The sequence below is a fragment of the Carcharhinus amblyrhynchos genome, chromosome 9, assembly GCF_965287045.1.
Source record: "Carcharhinus amblyrhynchos chromosome 9, sCarAmb.v2.hapA, whole genome shotgun sequence".
NCBI lineage: Eukaryota > Metazoa > Chordata > Chondrichthyes > Carcharhiniformes > Carcharhinidae > Carcharhinus > Carcharhinus amblyrhynchos.
Genome location: NC_137332.1, coordinates 21,776,440 through 21,799,811, shown reverse-complemented (window position 1 = coordinate 21,799,811; position 23,372 = coordinate 21,776,440). Strand labels below are relative to the sequence as shown.

The following is a 23,372-nucleotide window of genomic DNA, read 5'->3' as shown; positions in this document are numbered from 1 at the left end:
GTGCGTCGGTAGTGCTAACCATCATGCTACCCCATTTTGTTTTTCTGTTTTTCACAGCTCCAGTATCCGCAATCCTTTGCTTTTGTCTCACCGTGTATTGGGTGTGCTGCGGTGTACAGTACTGACATCCCACTGCTTATTTGCTTTAGCTATCAGCTTAAATTTATCAATAGCTCTGATACCACCATCACAAATCTGCAGCAATCCCATAGTAAACTATGCCAAGTAATTCTCTAAGCAGGCCTAGCAACTCAATAATAAGAATTGGCTTCAGGAATTCAGCAGGTTTATTTTTGAAATACCGTCAGTGACGCTGGTATGCATGCCAAAAACCAACACCTCTTAGCCCAATATTGGATGTGGATCAAAGGCTACACAACAAGATTTTGGGAGGCACAGTGGCACAGTGGTTAGCACTACAGCCTCACAGCGCCAGGGACCCAGGTTCGATTCCTAGCCTGGGTCACTGTCTATGTGGAGTTTGTACATTCTCCCTGTGTCCGCGTGGGTTTCCTCTGGGTGCTCCGATTTCCTCCCACTGTTCAAAGATGTGTGAGATTAGTGCACGGGCCCATGCTAAATTGAACCTTAGTGTCAGGGGGACCAGCTAGGGTAAATGCATGGAGTTGTGGGATTGTGGTCAGTGCAGACTCGATGGGCCGAATGTCCTCCTTCTGCACTGTAGCGATTCTATGAGAGAAATTTTGGTCTGTTGGATCCGTGTTGCTGCTTTTAGCGGGATCGGGAAAAACTGGGAGAGGGAAGTTTTGACAGATCACTGAACATCCTTCATTGCCTCCCTTAGACTATTAATAACCCTCCCTCTCACGCTCACCTTTGGAGTTTGTAACCCTCAAAATCATTTTACCTTCACGTCAGCGACACTTTTAACTGTCTGTCTGTTTTGTTTCATACAAGGGGACAAGACTAAATCTGTGGAACTAGAGGATGTCAAGTTTCACCAGTGTGTGCGCCTGTCTCGTTTTGAAAACGATAGAACTATTTCCTTCATCCCTCCAGACGGAGAGTTTGAACTCATGTCTTACCGCCTGTACACTCAGGTATGTTTTGTGTTCACGAGCTGAGCTGGTAAGTGTAAACTCGTACCTGTGACTTGTTCACATGTAGCACAGATAAATATAGACTCATTCCCATGACTCATTGGTACCTCGTGCGCGGCAATTCAATTTTTAACATGTTGTAGAACCAGTTTTAGTTACAATATTTTGACAAGAGTTTGCTGAGGCGTTTTAAAACAAAATCACACGTGTAGAGCAGAGAAGAATCAAGGCTACAGAGTTATAGTTTTTGATGCAAATAAAGTCAGAAAGCCATAGAGGTTTACAGCACAGAAACAGGCCCTTTGGCCCAACTTGTCTATGCTGCCCAGTTTTTAACCACTAAGCTGGTCCCAATTGCCCATATTTGGCCCATATCCCTCTCTACCCATCTTACCCATGTAACTGTCTAAATGCTTTTTAAAAGACAAAATTGTACCTGCCTCTGGCAGTTTATTCCAGACACTCATCACCCTCTGTGTGGAAAAATTGTCCCTCTGGACCTTTTGTATCTTTCCCCTCCCACGTTAAACCTACGCACTCTATCTTTGGGAAGATATCTTCGGTAAGTCATACTGCCACTGAAGTGCTGCTGGTACAGTCTTGAGACCAAAAGAGCTCTGCTGACCAAGGTCAGGAAGAGAATGTTCAGCACCATTCTTAACCCCTCAGATACTGAGCTAGTCGTGTCCAAATGCAGCAAGACTTGCACAATGTCTAGGCTTGGGCCAACAAATGACGAGTAATATTCACGCCATGCAAGTGCCAGGGAATGACCATCTCCAACAAAACAGAATCTAACCATCGCCCCTTCACATTCAGTGGCATTATCATTACTGAGTCCGCAACTGTCAGCATTCAGGGGCTCACCATTGACTTGGACTAGCCATATAAATACTATGGCTACAAAAGCAGGTCACAATGCTAGGAATGCTGTGGTGAGTAACTCGCCTCCTGACTCCTTTAAGCCAGTCCATTATCTGCAAGACACAAGTCAGGGGTGTAATGGAATACTTTCCACTTGCCTGGATAAGTGCAGTTCCAACAACACTCAAGAAGCCTGACACCATCCAGGACAAAAGCAAATTATTGTGGATGCTGGAATCTGAAACTAAAAGAGAAAATGCTGGAAAATCTCACGAAAGGGTCAACTGGACGCGAAACATCAGCTCTTCTCTCTCCTTACAGATACGGCCAGGCCTGCTGAGATTTTCTAGCATTTCCTCTTTTGGTTACCATCCAGGACAAAGCGGCCTGCTTGATTAGCACTCCTTGCACAAACGTTCACTCGCTCCTTAACGAACAATTAGTGGCAGCAGAGTGTACCGTATACAAGATGCACTGCAGGAACTCACTATGGCTCCTTGGGCAGCACGTTCCAAACCCACAACCATTACCATCTAGAAGGACAAGAGCAGCAGATACCTGGGAGCACGACCACCTGGAGGTTCCTCTCAAAATAAAATCCTGACTTGGAAATCTATTGCACCTCTTCACTATCATTGGGTCAAAATCTTGGAACTCCCTTCCTAACAGCACTATGGGTGCACCTAAACATAGAAACATAGAACATAGAAAAACTTAGAGTTGTGCCAAACATGTCCCTACCTTAGAGATTGTTAGGCTTACCTATGACCCTCTATCTTACTAAATTCCATGTACTTATCTAAAAGTCTATTAAAAGACCCTAGGACTCAGTGGTTCATGATTAAATAAAAGTTGGAATTCCTTAGACATGAATAAATTAAAATTTAGAAAGTCTGATGGGGAAAGATCAAGAGTAAAGAGTTCAAGGTCGACATAGAATGATCTTTCTAAAAATCCTTGCACACTGGATGAATGTACCACCAATGAAGATGACACGGTGGCACAGTGGCTCGATTCCCGGCTTGGGGCACTGTCTACGTGAGTTTGCACTTTCCGTGTTTTCGTGGCTTTCTTTCAGTGCTCCGGTTTCCTCCCACAGTCCAAAAATGTGTGAGTTAGTTTGATTGGCCATACTGAATTGACCCTGGTTTTGGGGGGATTGGTAGCATAAATATGTGACGTTACCAGCATAGAGTGGCATTGTTGTCGGTGCAGACTCAATGGGCTGAATGGCCTCCTTTTGCATCGTTCAGATGCTATGATAATCCAGGTCTCCAGAGCAAGATTAAAAAGAGGTTCATTGCTGCCGACACCCTCTTAGGATGGGATACCTGAAGAGAGAGGAAAATAATGTTTTGCTAAGTAGTATGAAGGAAATTTGGACTTCATATAGTAATTCAGAGAAGTTACAAATTAATAATTAGAAATGACAGATTAACATCCTCTTTTGCCCTTGTGAGAAAGAGTGGATCCTATTTGGCTGTTGTCTTAAATCTTACTTAGCATTAAATAACTAATGTTGCCTAACAAACATATACATATAGGTGAGATTCTATATATATAGAAGCACACACTGTTCTGGAGTTAGTACTAACCAGCTATTTCTTTGAAACTCTATATGAGATGCTTGTACGAGAAATTAACTCTATAAAGATGGTCAAAATATGCTGAGGTTCATTCCATTTCTTTGTTAACGGTATCATTAAAAGCCAGTGATCCATTGGCTCATTTCTGTTGCTGTAACTTATCACATGCACACTAACTGATACAAGACATTATTTCTCAGGTAAAGCCCTTGATTTGGATTGAGTCGGTGATTGAGAAATATTCACACAGTCGAGTGGAAATTATGGTAAAGGTGAGACTGATAACTGCGACTGCCATCGAAATATTTTAATCCAGATTTCCCAAAGCCTGCTTATGAGTGCTTCTGCCTTCCAACTCCCGGGATTCTGCTGACCCTGAACATGTAGGCCCCTCTATCATGGAGACTAACTTTGTTTTCCTAGTTACCTAACCTCTATTTACCTTCACTCTATTTTGTGTTATCTCTCCCATGTTCTTTCTACCAAAATGCATCACCTCACACTTCTCCGCACTAAACTCTGCCACCTATCTGCCCACTCCACCAACTTGTCTGTGTCCTTTTGAAATTCTTTTGTCAACTTTCAGTACTGACTGTCTATTCAATACTTCCTCCTTATCAATTTTGAACCTCTCTGGGGACAGAGTTTCCTCTCCTATCATCATGTCCAGCGTGGCATCTACTTCCTTGGTAAAAACGGATATTCATATAATACCTCAGCCAGACCCGCAGCCACCATGTATAAATTCCCTTTAGGGCCCTAATTGGCCCTACTCCTTTTACCATCTTTCTTCACACTTTACTTCTAAAGTACTGTGTCATCCGCAAACTTTGAAATTGTCTCCTGTGCATCAAGATCTTGATCATTAATAATTATTAGGAAAAGCAAGGGTCCCAGTACCAAACCCTGGGGAACACCATTCTAAAATTTCCTCCAGCCCAAAAAATACCCATTGACCAGTACTCTCTGCTTCCTATTATTCAGCCAATTTCATATCTGCATTGCTACTGTCCCTTTTATTCCATAAGCCATCACAATTTCTCCTTTTAAAAAGGCTCTTCCTAATCAACCCACATGTGACTACTAATTTTATCCTGAATAATAATTTCTAGAACCTTGCCCACACTGATGTTAAACTGACTGTTCTGGGCCTATTTTTACAACCTTTTTTGAACGTGGGTGCAAATTCGCAATTCTTTAGTCCTCTGAAGTTAACTGTGCCAATAGTTGATGAGACGAGAACACAGGTTTCCAAGAAGGGTGCCAAGAAAGCGCAAAAATAAGCTGCCTACGAAGGGCGGCAAGAAGAGGAAAAGATCCAGGAGGGAGGGTTACTCACTCCATCTACATCTACAAAGTGATGAAACAGGTTCACCCTGGCACCAGCATCTCCTCCAATGCCATGAGCATCATGAACTCATTTGAGTTAGATATTCTTGAGTGCCTTGTGGGTGAGGTTTCCCACCTGACCCTTTACAACAAGCACAGCACCATCAGATCCCAGGAGATCCAGACCCGCCATGCACCTGCTGATGCCAGGGAACTGGCAGAGCACACCATGTCGGAGGGGACAAAGGTGGTAACCAAGTACGCCAGCTCCTAGTAAAACTCCTCTGACTCTAGAGAAGACTGAAAGATTATGGCCAGTGCTCCTGCCATTTCCATTCTCACTTCCTTTAATATTTTTGGATGCACCTCATCCAGTGCTGATCCCTTGTCAACTTTCGGTACTGACAGTCTATTCAACACTTCCTCCTTATCAATTTTGAGCCCCTCCAGGGACAGAGTTTCCTCTCCTGTCATTGTGAACAGGGTGGCATCTACTTCCTTGGTAAAGACGGACATTCATTTAATACCTCAGCCAGACCCCCAGTCACCATGTACAAATTCCCTTTTAGGTCCCTAATCGGCCCTACTCATAGAACATAGAACATTACAGCCCTTCGGCCCCTGATGTTGCACCGACCAGTGGAACCAATCTAACGACCCTCTAACCTAACCTATTCCAATGTTATCCATATGTCTATCCAATGACCATTTGAACGCCCTTAAAGTTGGCGAGTCCACAACTGCTGCAGGCAGTCATTCCACGCCCTTACTACCCTCTGAGTAAAGAACCTACCTCTGACATCCGTCCCATAATTATCACCCCTCGATTTAAAGCTATGTCCCCTCGCGTTAGCCATCACCATCCGAGATAAAAGACTCCTTTTATCATTTTTTACTATTTGTATGCCTATTCAATACTTTGGGATCCCCTTTTTGTTGGCTGCCAGTCTTCACTTCTCTTTTCATGCAACTGTTTGATTGCATCTTTGAAGAAAAGTAGCGCCATTGAAAAGAATTAAGGAGCTGCCCTAAGGCAGTTAATTTAACATCATTTTTCAAATTTAAAACAACTGATCAAGGCACAACTTATCAGTGCTGCAGAATGACTTACACCATAAGGTCAGAAGCGGGGGTGTTCACTGACGGTTGCACAATGCTCACTACCATTCACAACTCCTGAGAAAATGATGCAGACTGTGCCGGAATGTCCCGCTCTATGGTTTTCCCAATGTTTACTCGGAGGAAGTTTCTAATCTAGTAGTGGATACCAGACAAGCAACCCGACAATGAGAGACACTGGAAGGGCTGAACAAATGGAATTGGTGGTGAGGCAGAGTGAGTGTCTTCCGTGTACGTGTGGAAAATGAGGCCGTGTTTTTGGATGATGTCACTGAAGAGCAGCGAGTAAATGGGAAACAGGAGGGAGCCAAGGAGAGATCCTTGTGGGACACCAGCTCCACAGTTCCCTAGAAGTGCCAATGCAGGTGGCCAAGGTGATGATGAAGGCATATAGCACGCTTGAGTTCTTCAGCTGGGGCATTGAGTACAAGAGTTGGGAAATCATATTGTAGCTATATAAAACCTTGGGTAGGCCACATTTGGAGTATCGCATGCAGTTCTGGTCACCACACGACCAGAAGGACGTAGAAGTTTTGGAGAGAGTGCAAAGAATGTTAGCTAAAAGTAAATTAATGCTGATGCTGGAATCTGAAACTAAAAGAGAAGATGCTGGAAAATCTCAGCAGGTCTAGCAGCATCTGTAAGGAGAGAAAAGAGCTGATAATTCAAGTCCAGACGACTCTTTGTCAAAGGGTCATCTGGACTCAAAACATCAGATCCTTTCTCTCCTTACAGATGCTGCCAGACTTGCTGAGATTTTCCAGCATTTTCTCTTTTGGTCACCAGGATGTTGCCTGGTCTCGAGGGTGTTGGCCGTGGGAGAGGTTGAATAAACTAGGATTGTTTTCACTGGAAAGATGAAGGTTGAGGGGAGACCTGACAGGTCTACAAAATGATGAGAGGAATATACAGGGTGGGTAGACAGAGGTTTTTCTCAGGGTGGAAGTGTCAATTACAAGAGGGCATAGGTTCAAGGGGAGGGGGTGAAAGTTTTTCATACAGTTGCTGGTGGGTGCCTGGAACGCGCTGCCAGAAGAAGTGGTGGAAGCAGGCACATTTAAGAGGCATATGGATGGATACATGAATGGGGAGGGAATAGTGGGCAGAAGGTTTTTTCAGTTTAGTTAGGGTATCATGATCAGCACAGGCTTGGAGGGCCAAAGGGCCTGTTCCTGTGCTGTATTTTTCTTTCTTCTTTATTACTTGTTCTTAAAACTGGTGAGGGAATGGAGAGATAAGTCAATGCAGCGGATTCACTAACTATGGTTAGATGGGTAAGTTTGGAATCAGGTGGGAGCAGTCCCACTCAGCTGGACATAGATATGCAGGATGATGGTGCAGCCAACTGTATCAAAGGCCAGTTCGAATAGGATGTGGGAAAGTTTACTTTTGTCAAGGTCAGGTAGGATCTCATCTGTGACATTGATAAAAAACTGTTTCCTTACTGTGGCAGGGATGGAAACCTGATAGGAGGAATTCAATTCCGGGAAAGTTGGCCGCGACTTTGGGAAGTGACAATGTGTGTTCAAGAACTTTGGAAAGAAAAAGGAGGTTGGAGAAGAGATAGTCGTTTGCGAGGGCAGTGGGTCAAAACTTATTTTTGAGGAGAGGTTTGACAACAGCAGATTTCAAGGACAGGGGAGGCAACACTTGAAGACGGAAAATTGTTTACAATATTGTCCATCATGGAAGGGAAGTGCGCAGTCAGCAGTGTAGTGGGAATAGCGGCAAGACAGCTGGAGTTGGCTTTCATGAACAGTATGAGCAAAGAGAGGACATGAGGAGAGAAACTAGAGAAAGATGCAAATTCAAAGTTAGCCCATGAACTAAGGAAAGGAAGTAAAATGGCAGAGGCAGCTGACCGGAAATTCTCAATTTTTGTGAGAGAGAAATCTATGAGCCCCTTTGTTATTGGAGGTGAGGATGGTGGAGGAGACAGGTTTAAGAAGAAAGGTTTAAAAAGGCGGCTTGAGACAGAGTAAAGAATCATGGTGGAGGATGTATTGGGGTGATATTTGGGGAGGTGGGGGAAGGAGGAGGAGCTGACAAATCTCCCTGTTCTGTTACAAAGAACACTGAGATCTGCGCATGCACAATAGAGCTGCCTAGCTTTGAGCAGCCCCCTTTCCGGCAAGAATAGACTCCATCCACTCCCCCTACTGGCATGAATCACACTTTGCCTCTTTTGCGCTATGTGGCATAAGATCGTGTCTGAAAGCTTGCTGAAAAAATGGGCATGATTCTTTCCCGTGTTGACATTCATTTGGTACTTAGGGTTTATTTGGTAAGATCGCCCCCTTTTTATTTTAGAATAGTGCATATGACAAGTGGAAGTCACGCCCAGTGTGTGATCCAATCAAATCTGGCAGTGAGTGACTGAACCAGTTGGCTATCATATTAGGCTTAGTAACAATTGGAATGTAGCATATCTGACAGGAAAATTGTAATTAACTGTGTTCCTGATCACCAGCTGTATTTCAATCCAGTCTTAGGAGTGGCATGATGGCACGATGGTTTGCATTGCTGCCTCACAGTGCCAGGGACCCAGGTTCAATTCCATCCACAGGTGACTGTACGGAGTTTGCACGTTCTCCCTTGTCCTCCGAGTGCTCCAGTTTCCTCCCACACTCCAATGATATGTGGGTTAGGTTCGTTGGCCATGCTAAATTGTCCCATAATGTCAAGGAGATGAGCAGGGTAAATAACTAGTGCTACAGGTATAGAGTTTGGGTGGGATTGTTGTCAGTGCAGGCAAGATGGGCCAAATGGTCTCTTTCTGCTATGATTCTATAGTATGTTTTTTTTTAAATTACCTTGGCGTCTGTTGCCTTTAGTGGGGATTGAGGGTAGAGGAAGGAGACAATAGGGAATGACATGCACTGTAACATAATGCCCCATAGTATCTTGGCAGAACAACATGTTCCCTGAGTTTTGAGCAATGTTCCCACTAAGGTGCATGGATGCATGGCATGTAGCAACCTCGAAAATATGATGCAGATCTTGTTCTATGAGAAATAATGCAGCCACACAAAAAAAAACAATCTAAACGAGGAAATGGGCTGGGCGACAGCAACTAAATTTTAAGGCAACATAAACTCTGTGTGTGTGTGTGTGTGTGTGTGTGTGTTAATCATTTATCTTTTTATTGCTTATGTTCATATATTAATCAGCTTGTTTCCTTGATACTTTAATTTCATAAGTTTTCTACCTACTCAAATTCAGGCTAAGAGTCAATTCAAACACCGTTCCACAGCAAACAACGTGGAGATTTTTGTCCCAGTTCCCAGCGATGCCGATTCACCAAAGTTCAAGACCAGTACAGGCAGCGCAAAATGGCTGCCAGAAAAGAACGTTGTCCTCTGGTCAATCAAGTCTTTCCCTGTGAGTAATGCGGAAAGATCACAATATTAATGTCAGGGTGCAGCAGATCAGAGCTCAGTCTGGTGCTGACATAAAGTAGTGAGATATAATTGGCTTGCCCACTCGGGTGGATTTAATGCCCTCTGCCATGGCGAATTTTGTGGCAAAGAGACTGTAATCAGATGGGTGGGGGGATGGGAACTCATCACCTTTCTGCCGCCACTCCGATTATGCCTGTGGCAGGATGGCCATGTGGACGGCCCGTAAGTGGGCAGTTAATATACAGCTCTCTTCCTGCCATGGCTGGTACTAGTCTAGTGATGATAGAGGGCCTTGCCATGCAGAGGGCGCAACACACAAGGCCAGGCAGAGATGCTTGCCAGACTCTGGGAAGGGGGGAAGGCGGGTCATGGTGGAGGGGGGAGTGGGGCGGGTGGGGGGCGGTGCGGAGGATAGAGAAGGAGGTGGGAGGGGTCAGAGTTCTCTCTTCCTCAGTGCCTGATCAAGCGACCTAACACAAGCGTAACTTTAGCCTGCGGAGAGTCAAGCCCTGCTGAGCTGACAGTACAATAGAGGGGGAGTTTTTGGAGTCTGTGCGGGATGGTTTTCTGGAGCAATACGTTAAAGAACCAAAAAGGGAACAGGCCATCTTGGACTGGGTATTGTGCAACGAGAAAGGATTAGTTGGTATTAAATTCTGCCCCTTATTGTAAGCTAGGGAAAAGTGGGTCAGTTAAACTCTCTCATGGAAAGATCTACGCTTTAGATTTTATTGAAGTCTGTAGTTCACTGAGGCTTTGAGATAACTGTTCAGAGGGCTCCTTTATCCCAAATAAAGTAAAATAGCGAAAGTAATAAGATTAACATAGTTTGAATAATTGCAGCACTTCTAGCACTCTATTGTGAGGCTCTCTTTCCTGCTGGTGACCACTCCTGTTTCTGTTATTTTCAGGGTGGTAAGGAGTACTTGATGCGAGCTCACTTTGGCCTCCCAAGTGTTGAGAGTGAGGAGCAGGAGGGGAAGCCACCCATTACCGTCAAGTTTGAAATTCCATATTTCACTGTCTCTGGAATTCAGGTCAGTTTTATTAGGAAATCTGAAACCTTATCTTTAATTATTTGTTTCCCGCTGTTCTTTTCAAAGATAAATTGGGATTGGGATTGAATCATAGAATCATACAGCGCAGAAGAGGCCCTTCGGCCCATCGAGTCCACACCGACACATTAGAAACACCTGAATTCCCACCTAATCCCATCTGCCAGCACTTGGCTCATAGCCCTGAATGCTATGATGTGCCAAGTGCTCATCCAAGTACTTTTTAAAGGATGTGAGGCAACCCGCTTCTGCCACCCTCCTAGGCAGCACATTTCCAGATCATCACCACCCTCTGAGTAAAAAAAAATGTTTCTCCTCATTCCCCTTTGGAATGAAGCAAATTCACCTAGTTGAAAGAAGGTGAAATGCAATGAAGAAAATGATTAGGGGATGCCACCATCAAACATGTCAGGGCCTCTGTGTCCTAGAGATTTCCCAGGTTCCTATCACACTTCTCACTCCTTCCCTATCTCTATGTGAATGTCAAGGCCAGTCAGTGTATTGACCTGCTGTCTGTGAGTTCCCCATTGCAACCTGCTGGACACCAGAGGGACTCGTGGTTCAATCATCAAAAACATTAATAGAAAGCAAGACAGACACTCAATGGCAATAATCAATTGAGGGACACACAGATTGTGAGCTTTGAGGTTGGTCAGATGGACCAAACTAGTCATTGTTGATTCTATGATAACAATTTCACACCATGATTGTATTCTTACTCCCAATTCTACAGCGTAAGGTTGTAATCTACCTTCAGAAAACACCATGGGGAGAATATTCCAGTCCCTGGCTGGCAGGTTAAGCAGATAGCTGTGCCTGATGTGGCCTTCCCGCCACCCTCCTTTCTGCCTCTGATCTGTCTACAATTTGCCCCAGTTGAGGCCCTCAAGTGGTTAATTATTTTCCTGCCAATTTTGAGGCTGGCAAGCAGCAGGAGGACTGCCCAAGAGATTCCCCAGCTCGGACGTCAGGCAGGAAGAGGTTGGGGAGAGGCACTGGTTTCCTCCCACAGTCCAGTGATGTGGAGGCTTAGGTGGATTGACCATGTTAAATTGTCCCTTGTTGCCCCAAGGTGTGTGATTAGTGCGGTTAATCCTCCTTCTGCCCTGTAGAGATTCGATGATTGTGTGTAAACGTGATACCCAGCAACAAGCAGCACCGGTTACTCTCTGCCACTGCTGAAATTCATTTTTTCCTATTCCAGTTCAGGCACATTTGTTTAGCTGCATTCACAACGCTCCAGCAGAAACATGCATTGAAAACAAAACAACACTGAGAATAGGCCAGACCCAAAGAGGCTTTACAAAATTCATTATAAAGAGTGTGTAATACTCAGGTTTGTTTTAAACCAGGTGCGTTACCTGAAGATCATTGAGAAGAGTGGTTATCAAGCTCTCCCCTGGGTTCGTTACATCACTCAGAGTGGAGGTAAGCAATTGGATGTCAAAAAAAAAGCTATTATTATTTAGTTTCTTTATAATTCTATACAATTTTGCTTTTATTTTAGCTCCAATATTTATCTACGTCTCCAATGCTTTTATAAATAGGGCAGCAGGGTGGCACAGTGATTAGCACGGTTGCCTCATAGCGCCAGGGACCTGGTTCGTTTCCCTATGGATCACTATCTGTGCAAAGTCTGCACGCTCTCACGTGTCTGCGTGGGTTTCCTCTGGGTACTGCAATTTCCTCCCAAAGTCCGAAAGACGTGCTGGTTAGGTGCATTGGCCATGCTAAATTCTCCCTCAGTGTACCCGAACAGGTGCTGGACTGTGGTGACGCGGAGATTTTCACAGTAACTTTATTGCAGTGTTAATGTAAGCCTTACTTGTGACACTAATAAATAAATATAAAAAGCGGTGTTCAAACTAAATCGCAACATTTGCTTGATGCCCTTCTTAATTCAGCAGATTCCTAACGGCTCCAGAACCATCCTGGAGGTTGGTAACCTTATCATGTGCTATTCCTGCCTTTCCTAAAATGCAGCTAAGCCATGGGCGGAATTTTCCCAGCCCGCCTGCCACAGAAATCGTAGCAGGCAGGGGTGAACCATCCAACAGTCCATTGACCTCAGGTGGGGTTTTCCAGCCTTGGTGTAAGTACGGCTGGAAAATCCCACCCATTGTACCTTTGAAACATTTTAGAAAGCCAGATATATGGGACAGGTTTAATAGAATGGGCGGCACGGTGACACGGTGGTTAGCACTGCTACCTCATAGCACCAGGATCCCGGGTTCGATTCTGGCTTCGGGTCACTGTCTGTGTGGAGTTTGCATGTTCTCCCACGTGTCTGCATGGGTTTCTTCCGGGTGCTCCGGTTTCCTCCCACAGTCCAGAGATGTGTGGGTTAGTTGGATTGGCCGTGTTGAATTGCCCCTCAGAGTCAGGGGGACCAATAAATCTATGGGGATAGGGCCTAGGTGGGATTGTGGTCAGTGCAGCCTCAATGGGCCAAATGGACTTCTTCTGCACTGTAGGATTCTATGAATGTGTCATCATTTTGCAATCATTTTAGGAAAGTGGCACATTTTTGTCGCCACTCTGGGGGTTATCCTTGCAAACCCGTTGGGTATAACCATAAGCAAAGTAGCTGAACAATAGTGTGCACCTGAAATGCGGATCTGCACCATGTTCTGTCTGATGTAATCAATCCAGCAGTGTTCTTACAGCTCTGGTATCCAGGCAACCTGTTGAGTAAACAAAGGTCATCAAATTACAAGAGAGCGATTATATGTGTTCAATTCCGCAACAAATCCCACTGTTTGCTGTCACCCATGGTGCAAACAGGAAGGTCAGGAAGAATGGCTTTAATATCTGGCACAGCAGGTGATCTGAACTCAAAATTTTGGTGCAATTTTCAGTCTTGATCCGAAAGTCGTTATTTGGGAGAGGGGAGGTTTCTTTAAGTGTTAGAGTGTGCTACTTGCAATCAATAGTTAGCCCTTCCTTTGATTGCTGTGTGTCTCTGGTTTGTATTCTAGATTATCAACTGCGCACAAATCAATAAGGGCTCTGCTAGCCTCTGAAACTCCAGAATTTGAAAGAACAGTTTGTGAACAAGGTTACATTTTGGAAAAAAAAGGAATCTTAACTCTGACTCCACAAAGCTTCGAGATCATGGATACTACAGAGCAAAAAGTCAAAACAAAACAGTTCCTACCAAACAAGATAGGAAAATGTGACTTGTCACTGATGTACCATCTCCTTACTGCTTCTGGGATATATGTTAGGTTAATATTTCATTATTGTTCCTTCACTGTTACCTGGAAACAGTTGGATGGATGCTGCTGGGCAGGTTAATTACTGCACCCTGCTGGATTTTCTGTCTCACAGTGTAACTTCAGAAGCTACGGACTCAGGAGACCATTAAAGCAACGCTACTTCAACCTTTATTATGCACTGAACCGGAGGAAGGTTTGCTGTCTTTGACATGAGCATCTCCATTTGGAGCCATGAAGAGATTCTGCTCCCTTTGCCTGCATGCAACTTTATTAGTCCTTCACTCTTTGCGTTTCCACCCCCCCCCCACCCCTTCTCACAACCAGATCCCAAATTGTCCCTGTGCTTCCTTGGCCTTTATGTTGGGATGCACCTCTGGAATCAGAAGTGAAGGTTCACTTCCATGAGCTCTGTATTCTCTCATTGACCGAGCAAAAGTAATTGGAAAAAAGGTCATAAACAATAGACAAAAAGAAAACACAGTGAAAGAAGTAGGCTAGATTTTCTTATTGCCTGCTTGAGATCCATGATATTGACCATTGGATTTTTGTACTCCACTATCTCAGTGAACAGGAAGCATCCACTATCTTGTGGGCAGAGCCTTCACATTCTCTCTGGGTTTCCTCTGGATACTCCAGTTTCCTCCCACAAAACCATAGAACCATAGAACACTACAGCACAGAAACAGGCCTTTTGGCCCTTCTTGGCTGTGCCGAACCATTTTTCTGCCTAGTCCCACTGACGTGCACCTAGACCATATCCCTCTCCACCCCCCTCATCCATGTACCTGTCCAAGTTTTTCTTAAATGTTAAAAGTGAGCCCGCATTTACCACGGGATCCGGCAGCTCATTCCAAACTCCCACCACTCTCTGTGTGAAGAACCGCTCCCCCCCAATATTCCCTTTTAAACTTTTCCCCCTTCACCCTTAACCCATGTCCTCTAGTTTTTTTTCCTCCCCTAGCCTCAGTGGAAAAAGCCTGCTTGCGTTCACTCTATCTATACCCTTCATAATTTTATACACCTCTATCAAATCTCTCCTCATTCTTCTATGCTCCAGGGAATAAAGTCCTTACCTATTTAACCTCTCTCTGTAACTCAGTTTTTCAAGTCCTGGCAACATCCTTGTAAACCTTCTCTGCACTCTTTCAGCCTTATTAATACCCTTCCTGTAATTAGGTGACCAAAACTGCCCACAATACTCTAAATTCGGCCTCAGCAATGTCTTATACAACATCACCATAACATTCCAACTCTTATACTCAATACTTTGATTTATAAAGGCCAATGTACCAAAAGCACTCTTTAACGACCCTATCTACCTGTGACGCAACTTTTAGGGAAATATGTATCTGTATTCTCAGTTCCCTCTGTCCTACTATGCTCTTCAGTGTCCTACCATTTACCTTGTATGCTCTACCTCGGTTTGTCCTTCCAAAGTGCTATACCTCACATTTGTCTGCATTAACTCCATCTGCCATTTTTCAGCCCATTTTTCTAGCTGGTCCAAATCCCTCTGCAAGCTTTAAAAACCATCCTCACTGTCCACTACACCTCCAATCTTGGTATCATCAGCAAATTTGCTGATCCAATGCACACCACTAGTCACAGGCCTCCAAACAGAGAAGCAATCCTCCACTACCACTCGCTGGCTTCTTCCATTGAGCCAGTGTCTAATCCAGTTTACTACCTCTCCATGTCTACCTAGCGACTGAACCTTCTTAACTAACCTCCCATGCGGGACCTTATCAAAGACCTTACTGAAGTCCATGTAGACAACATCCACTGACTTCCCTTCATCCACTTTCCTGGTAACCTCCTCGGAAAACTCAAATTGAAAGACGTGCTGGTTAGATGCATTGGCCATGCTAAATTCTCCCTCAGTGTACCTGAACAGGTGCTAGAGTGTGGCAGCTAGGAGATTTTCACAGTAACATTGCAGTGTTAATGTAAGCTTACTTGTGACACGAATAAATAAACTTAAATTAGGAGTAATTTTGTAAGTTGGGAGTCCCTGACCATGCTTCCTTTACTTGGAAATGTCGCAACCCAGATTCCCAAGAGCAGCAGATTGAGCTTCCACTGAACTTGAAGGCTCCATAACTGGGTACCAGGCTGCCTGTGATCAGGAAAACCAACTCATCTTAAGACCTAACCTGTAGCCCTAAAAAGATAAGGCTGTAGCCAGCTGGGGAGGCAATGGCCTACTGGTATTATTGCTAGACTATTAATCCAGAAACTCAGCTAGAATCCTGGGGACCCAGGTTTGAATCCCACCATGGCAGATGGTGGAATTTGAATTCAATTTTTAAACATCTGGAATTAAGAATCTACTGATGATCATGAAACCATTGTCGCAAAAACCCATCTGGTTCACTAATATCCTTTAGGGAGGGAAGTCTGCCATCCTTACCTAGTCTGGCCTACATGTGACCCCAGGGCCAGAGCGAGCTAGTTGACTCTTCCCCCTGAAATGACTAAGCGAGACACTCAGCATAAAGGCAGCTAGGGATGGGTAATTAATGCTGACCAGCCAGCTTCGCCCATGTCCGCAAGTGAATAAAAAATAAATAAAGGGAAGTTTGTTAGACTGTATTTATCTGATTGTGGATCTGGGAGGTGGAGCAGTGCTCCTTCTGATCACACATTAAATCACAGGCTTGCTGCTGACCATAGTTTTATTACGTGGCAGCCTGTCCTGCCTGGAGAAATGGAGCATCTTAGTACAGGGTTGGCTGCAAAACGATGTACATGCGAGGCCAGGTTTTGTGGAAGAATCCACAAGTTTAGGAAGCGAGGGGTATAATTGTGAGGATAATGCGCAGAGTGAGCAGAGGGAGTTTGAGTGAGGCATGCTGTTGTAATTGAAATAGATGATAGAGTGCAGGGAAGAGGAGGCTCAGGAGATAACAGGTCAGTTTAGGTCTCAGCAGCGTGTAAGAGAGGTGCGAATGGGAATCTTAGTAGCTGTGGTCAGGCGATTGAATTTTACTTTCCTACGCTCCAGCCAGCTTCTGGCTGTTATGCTCCTTGCACTCACTGGCCTCAACCACCTCAACCCACAGGTACCAAATTACCTGCTTTGGCGCCTTCTCCCATGGAATCTGGTCCCACTCCTTCTCCTGACCACTCTCACATGAACCTCCACAAGGCTGTCTAAAGATCTTGAGGTCTTTGCCATCCTCAAACTCACTGTATTCTCCACTTTCAAACACACAGTACGGGCAAAATACACCTCAGGTTTAAAAGTCTCCCTTTAAATGGCTTAACCACTGCCCCATTATACCGCAGTCCCAGTGGGCAAGCTGCCAGCAACCATTGGGAGTAGCATTTCCAGAGAGGCACAAAGCCAAATTTGGGTTGTTGGTCTTGCCCACGTCATCGGGTGGCGGCCCTGCCCACAAGACCCCACTTTGGGTGGAAGCTGAATTCCTCTGCCAGTAACCCTCGATTATTTTGTTATTTAATCTATTCATTCCTCCAGTTCTTGCTTCACCACTCCCTAGCGTAAAGCTAGGGAGTGTTCTGTTGTTTTATTGTTTCTAGGTATGTAGGCACTAGGGGAAAATTAAAGCTACAGGCTGCATTCTGCATTCAGCTGCGAATGAATAGCATCAATCTTTCACTACACCTACACTTGCCAGCAGGCTGCCTATGGGATTTCGCACTGGAATTTGCTGCAAATTGGAAAGCCAGTTTGGGGCAATGCTCTCTACATGGGATCTGGAAACTATATTAACAAGGTATGTAACTGCATCTCCTCAGGCAACCAGATTAAACTGTTAATAAGCAGTGCAGCGTCTGAAACAGGAAATGTTGCTGCAAATATTTAATTCAGTATCAAACTAGGTACAAAAAGCAAAATAAAGAGTGGGAAAGAAAGATATGATTAAGAGAGATAAAAGCAGAAAGACTAAAAAAAGGTTTTATTTTTCTTAAATCTCCATCGGGGCGACGTGGCACAATGGTTAGCATTGCTGCCTCAGAGGCACAGGGAGTATGGCGACTACGGGAATCTCACAGTAACTTCATTGAAGTATTAATGTAAGCCTTACTCGTGACTAATAAATAAATAAACTTATAAATAAACAGCACCAGAGCTCGATTCCTGGCTTGAGTCACTGTCTGTACATAAGCTGCACATTCTTCACGTGTCTGCATGAGTTTCTCCAGATGCTCCGGTTTCATCCCACAATCCAAAAGATGTGCTTGTTAGGTGCATTGATCATGCTAAATTCTCCCCTCAGCGTACCCAAACAGGCGCCAGAGTGTGGCAACTAGGGAATTTCACAGTAACTTCATTGCAGTGTTAATGTAAGCCTACCTGTGACACTAATAAATAAACGTTAAGACAACTATCAAAATATGAAGGAATGAAACTCCAAACATGTAAAAAAATTATTTTCAGTGCTAGAAAAGTTTTCTGGCAATAATTAAGATATATCACAGTTATAAGAAATATTTTCAATGGAGTAAGTAAGCCCCAAGTTTTTCTCATGTTTCTAGGAGGTATTGTGTCAATTACATGAGGGCACAGGTTCAAGGTGAGAAGGGGAAAGTTTCAGGGAGATATGCAGGGGAATTTTGTCAAACAGAGTGGTGAGTGCCTGGAACATGCTGTTAGAGGAGGTGGCAGAAGCTGGCACATGGATGGGTACATGAATAGGGAGGAAATAGTGGGATACAGACCAAGTAAGGGCAGAAGATTATTTTTAATTTAGTTAGGACATCTTGATTGGCACAGGCTTGGAGGGCCAAAGGGCCTATTCTTGTGCTGTACTTTTCTTTGTCCTTTGTATAAGAGCACTGTTGAAGTAAAGCCACTTCAGGCAATTCATGTCTTCCAATACTGTGCCTCCGGGTAAAATAAAAGCATTGTGAAGCTTCTGGAGAGCAGGACAACACAGACAGCAACTTCCTGATTTCCATATTTAACTGCGTACGTGCAGGAGATTGTTATCCAAATTTCTTCCACATATTCAGAATGTTATAGTCCCCTCCCCACATGCTGTTATACTTGCACTGTCAGCCACTAGTTGGATCCCTGCCCCCTCCACCCCCAACCTTTAAGGTACTGCATTCAGGCTCAGCCTAACTAATGAGGCTGTTGGATTTTGACTTTGGTGAATTGCTTATTGAGCATTGGGACAGCTCATTGCCGCTATGACGATTAACCTGAAGCTGAAAGCTTATGAGAACCTCCTGCTAATGGGTTTGGGAGGTACATGGATGCACCGCCACATTTCCGGCACAAGTTTAAAATGTCTACCCTTGTGTCTTATTAACCAGAGCGGGAAGGAGTTCAGCAGCAAGATAAAGGCAAAACACTGTGGATGCTGCAATCTGAAACAAAAACAGAAAATGCTGGAAAATCTCAGCAGGTCTGACAGTATCTGTGGAGAGAGAATGCAGCCAACATTTTGAAACATTAGTTCTACTCTCCACAGATGCTGTCAGACTTGCTGAGTTTCTCCAGCATTTTCTGTTTTTGTTGTGTTAAGAATTCAGCAGGAATTGATTAATGACATTTGTTCCATTCCTTCACCCGTCTCCTTGGCATACGCTGATTTACGCTGGCTCCTAGTTAAACACTGCCTCTATTTTAAAAGTCTTATCTATTTTTCCAATTCATCAAATCCCTCACCTCTCCCAGTCTGTTTAATAGTAAGAAGTCTCACAACACCAGGTTAAAGTCCAATAGGTTTATTTGTAATCATGAGTTTTTGGAGTGCTGCTCCTTCATCAGGTGATGAATGATTCCAAATAAATTGTTGGACTTTAACTTAATGTTGTGAGACTCCTTACAGTGCCCATCCCAGTCCAATTCCGGCCTTGGGTCATTATCTTTGTGGAGTCTGCGCTTTCTCCCTGTGCCTGTATGGGTTTCCTCCGGGTGCTCCGGTTTCCTCCCACAGTCCAAAGATGGGCGGGTTAGGCTTGAGTGGCCATGCTAAATTGACCCTGGTGTTTGAGGGATTTACCATGTTAACATGGTAAATGTGTGGGGTTACAGGAATAGGGCCTCTGTGGGATTGTGGTCAGTACAGACTCAATGGGCTGAATGGCCTCCTGCACTTTAGGGATTCTATGGATCCTATGGAATCTCTTTAACACCCTCCAGCCTACAATCCTCAAAGTTATCTGTGTTCCACCAATTCTGGGCTTCTGAAAATCCTTGTTTTAATGATTCCACTTTTGTCGATTGTGCCTTCAACTCCCTGAACCATACACTTTGGAATTCCCACTCCTTCTACAACTTTTCTCCCTTAAACCGTTCCTTAAAACCTACACCTTTGACCAATGTTTTGCTTACTTGCATTTAATATTTCATTATGTATCATATTTGATGTTATAATATCCTTGTGAAGCATCTTGGGATGTCTTATTATGCTAAAGGCATTATATAAATGTAAGTTATTGTTGTTGTTGAAAGGATCATGTCAACGTGAAGCTTTTACCAACAAAACTAATTGATCTCAATAACAGCCGGTTATAAGGCAGAATAAATTGCTGCATCGCTAATCTAATAGCTGTTATACTCTGTGCGTCTTGATCACAGTATCTTTGAAATAATACTGAGGTACCAATAGGGTATCACAAAAGAAATACAATAATGATTCAGGGACCTGGAGACTTTAAGATGTAAATAGAGATTTGCAAAATTTAATGTCTCTCTACTGGAGTAAAGATTATGAAAAGGCAGGATTCTTGTGTCTGAGAGTCACGGATATTGTGCTTAAAGTAAGTTATTTAATTTCCCCTTTCACACGTTAATAGCACCTGTGCAAAAGAAAATGTGTGTGAAATCTGAGATGAGAAATTCATTCAGTGGAAGAATCTCCAGGTGAATTTCACGGTGGCAGAGTGGTTAGCACTGCTGCCTCATAGTACCCGGGACCCAGGTTCAATTCTGGCGTTGGGTCACTGTCTGTGTGGACTTTGCACTTTTCCCTCTGTGTCTGCGTGGGTTTCCTCCGGGTGCTCTGGTTTCCTCCCGCAGTCCAAAAATGATTGACTGGCCATGTTAAATTTACCTGAGTGTTGGGGGGGATTCGCAGAGTAAATGTGTGGGGTGACAGGAATAGGTCCTGGGTGGGATTACAGTTGGTACACACTCTATGGGCCAAATGGCCTCCTCTGTACTTTAGGGATGAATCCAGTCACGTGATAGCATTTATTTTAATAAAGCAAGGTAGGCCCAAAAAGCTCATGTACTGACCTGGACCCTTCAGGGATAAAGGATGAATCCTCTGCTGTGAATAACCTGGGAGAACGTTCAGAAGGGCATTCACTAAATAAAAGCAACTACAAAGATTTACTTCAAACACTTTTGTTTATTAATTCTAACAACATTAGAGGTGGGAAAACAATTAAAGCCTGTTTCACTGGACAGGGTGGTTGGACGCAGGAAGTCATAGGATAAAGCTTCCTGCTTATATCCATTAAGAACTTTAAAAAAATTTCATTCATGAGGTGTTGGTATTGAAGGCAAAGATGGTGGTGAGTTACCTTCTGCTGTCCACGTTGGTCCATCCATAATTCCAAATGGAGACATTGAAGGAATGGCAATAAGTTTCCACATCAGGATGACGTACGCCTGCAAAGGAATCTTGCAGGTGATGGTGTTCTCTTTATTTTGTTGCCATTGTTATATCAGTCCAAATGTTAGAAGTCATGTGTCTTAAAGGAGCCTTGGTGAGTTGCTGCAGTCCATCTTATGGATGGTACACACTGATATCACTCTGAGTTGATGGTGGAAAGAGTGAACTCTTAAAATGGTGGATGGGTACAATCAAGTGGGACTACTTTGTCCTAGATGTTGTTGAGCTTCGAGTGTTGTTGGAACTGCACACATCTAGGCACGTGGGGAATATTTCACCACAATCTTGACTTGTGCCTCGTAAGTGGAGTCAGGAGGGGAGTTACTTGCAGAAATCACAGTTTCCGACCAGCTCTTGTAGCCACAGTATCATAGAATCATAGAAACACTACAGTGCAGAAAGACACCATTTGGCCCATCGAGTCTGCACTGACCACAGTCCTATCCAGGTCCTACTCCCATATCCCTGGATATTTACCCACTAATCCCTCTAACTTATGCATCTCAGGACAGTAAGGGGTAACTTTAGCATGGCCAATCAATCTAACCCGCCCATCTTTGGACTGTGGGAGGAAACCGGAGCACCTGGAGGAAATCCACGCAGACATGAGGAGAATGTGCAAACTCCACACAGACAGTGACCCAAGCTGGGAATCAAACCCAGGTCCCTGGAGTTGTGATGCAGCAGTGCTAACCACTGTGCTATTGTGCCGCCCAATATTCCAGTTCAATTTGTGGTTAATCATGGCGGGGTGTTGATGTTAACAGTGATGGGATTGGCTGCTGTTAAATGCCAAAAGGAGGTGGTTAGATTCTCTCTTTTGGAGATGGCCTTTATCTAGTCTTTCTTTGGCATGAATGACACTGGCCAGAATGGAACCCCACTGAGTTCCAAGATGATGGTGAGGGGGTGGGTGGGGGATGCAGAGTATTGTGTGGAGAGCGTGAAATATGGTGGACAGGAATGGCACACGCCAACAACCTGATCACAATTTTACACTGGGGTAGGCAAGGGCCTCAGAGGGGAAACTCACCTTTGCCACAATTAATGACTCATTTGGTGGCCACTTCAGGGCCTTTTCCCACCTGGTCTTAAGGTGAATGATTGAGATGGGGAAAGCTAAAATTGAACAAAGATTTGGGGCAGTGGGAGACCTCGACATTAGAAGCTCCCTTCTGAATGGGGACACACTCCCCTTTGGGTCTAGTGACTTCCAGACCTCCCTCCCAACCAATCCCCCAATTTGCCCCACCCCCACTCACACTCCCTCGTGCCTTCCCTACCGACCCTCCATCTGCCTGACTGCTGCCACTTACCGTTTCTCTGATTCCTTCCATTTAGTTCCAGGCAGCTCATTGCAGTGCCTCTTCTGGCCACCGTAGCGCTATTCCTGGTATGACTGTTGGGATTTCCTCCCTGTGACAGGCCGAAGTCCTGTGTTCTGCCAATCAAAACTTGTTAAAGTATGAAATAGCATCAGGCCTGCTGGAGTTGGGAATGTGTTCCCTTCCAGCCCCACAAAACTGAATATCCTGGTTAATGTGTGTACGATATTTTACCAAACTCTACAACCACCTTTTCAGAAAGGGACATGAGCAGGTTAGAGAAATCCCATAAAGTGGCTATATCTTCAACCTGTAAAAACATTGGGAACTTCCTTAGAATTCCCTTAGAATACAAACAAGGAACAGAAGAAGGCCATTCAGCCCCTCGAGCCTGCTCCACCATTTAAATTGATCATGGGTCATCTGATGGCCACTTCAAATCCACGTCCCACTTACCCCCAGCAACCGATCACCCCCTTGCTTACCGAGAATTTATCCACCTCGTCCTTAACGACATTCAAAGGTTCTACTTCCATCATCTTTTCAAGAAGAGACTCCCAAAAGGGTCACTGTCTGTGTGGAGTTTGCACCTTCTCCCCATGTCTGCGTGGATTTCCTCCGGGTGCTCCGGTTTGCTCCCAAAGATGTACAGATTAGGTTGATTGGTCATGTTAAATTGCCTCTTAGTGCCGGGTGTTAGAAGGGTAAATAAGTAGGCTTATGGGGATAGGGCTCGGGTGGGATTGTGGTCAGTGCAGGCTCGATGGGCCAAATGGCCTCCTTCTGCATTGGAGGGATTCTGTGATTCTATGGCTC

At 44.4% G+C, this 23,372-nt stretch overlaps 1 protein-coding gene across 1 annotated transcript in view; it reads left to right on the top strand.

The window, feature by feature from the left end:
* LOC145347643 (AP-1 complex subunit mu-1-like) overlaps positions 1-17,721 on the top strand; it is a 62,858-nt gene extending 45,137 nt beyond the window's left edge. The window contains 6 exon segments of the mRNA XM_080195300.1: positions 919-1,061; positions 3,712-3,783; positions 9,182-9,340; positions 10,272-10,397; positions 11,768-11,843; positions 13,394-17,721. Of these exon segments, the coding sequence (XP_080051426.1) occupies positions 919-1,061; positions 3,712-3,783; positions 9,182-9,340; positions 10,272-10,397; positions 11,768-11,843; positions 13,394-13,419 (602 nt within the window). The 3' untranslated portion in view covers positions 13,420-17,721.
* The last annotated feature ends 5,651 nt before the right edge of the window (positions 17,722-23,372 follow it).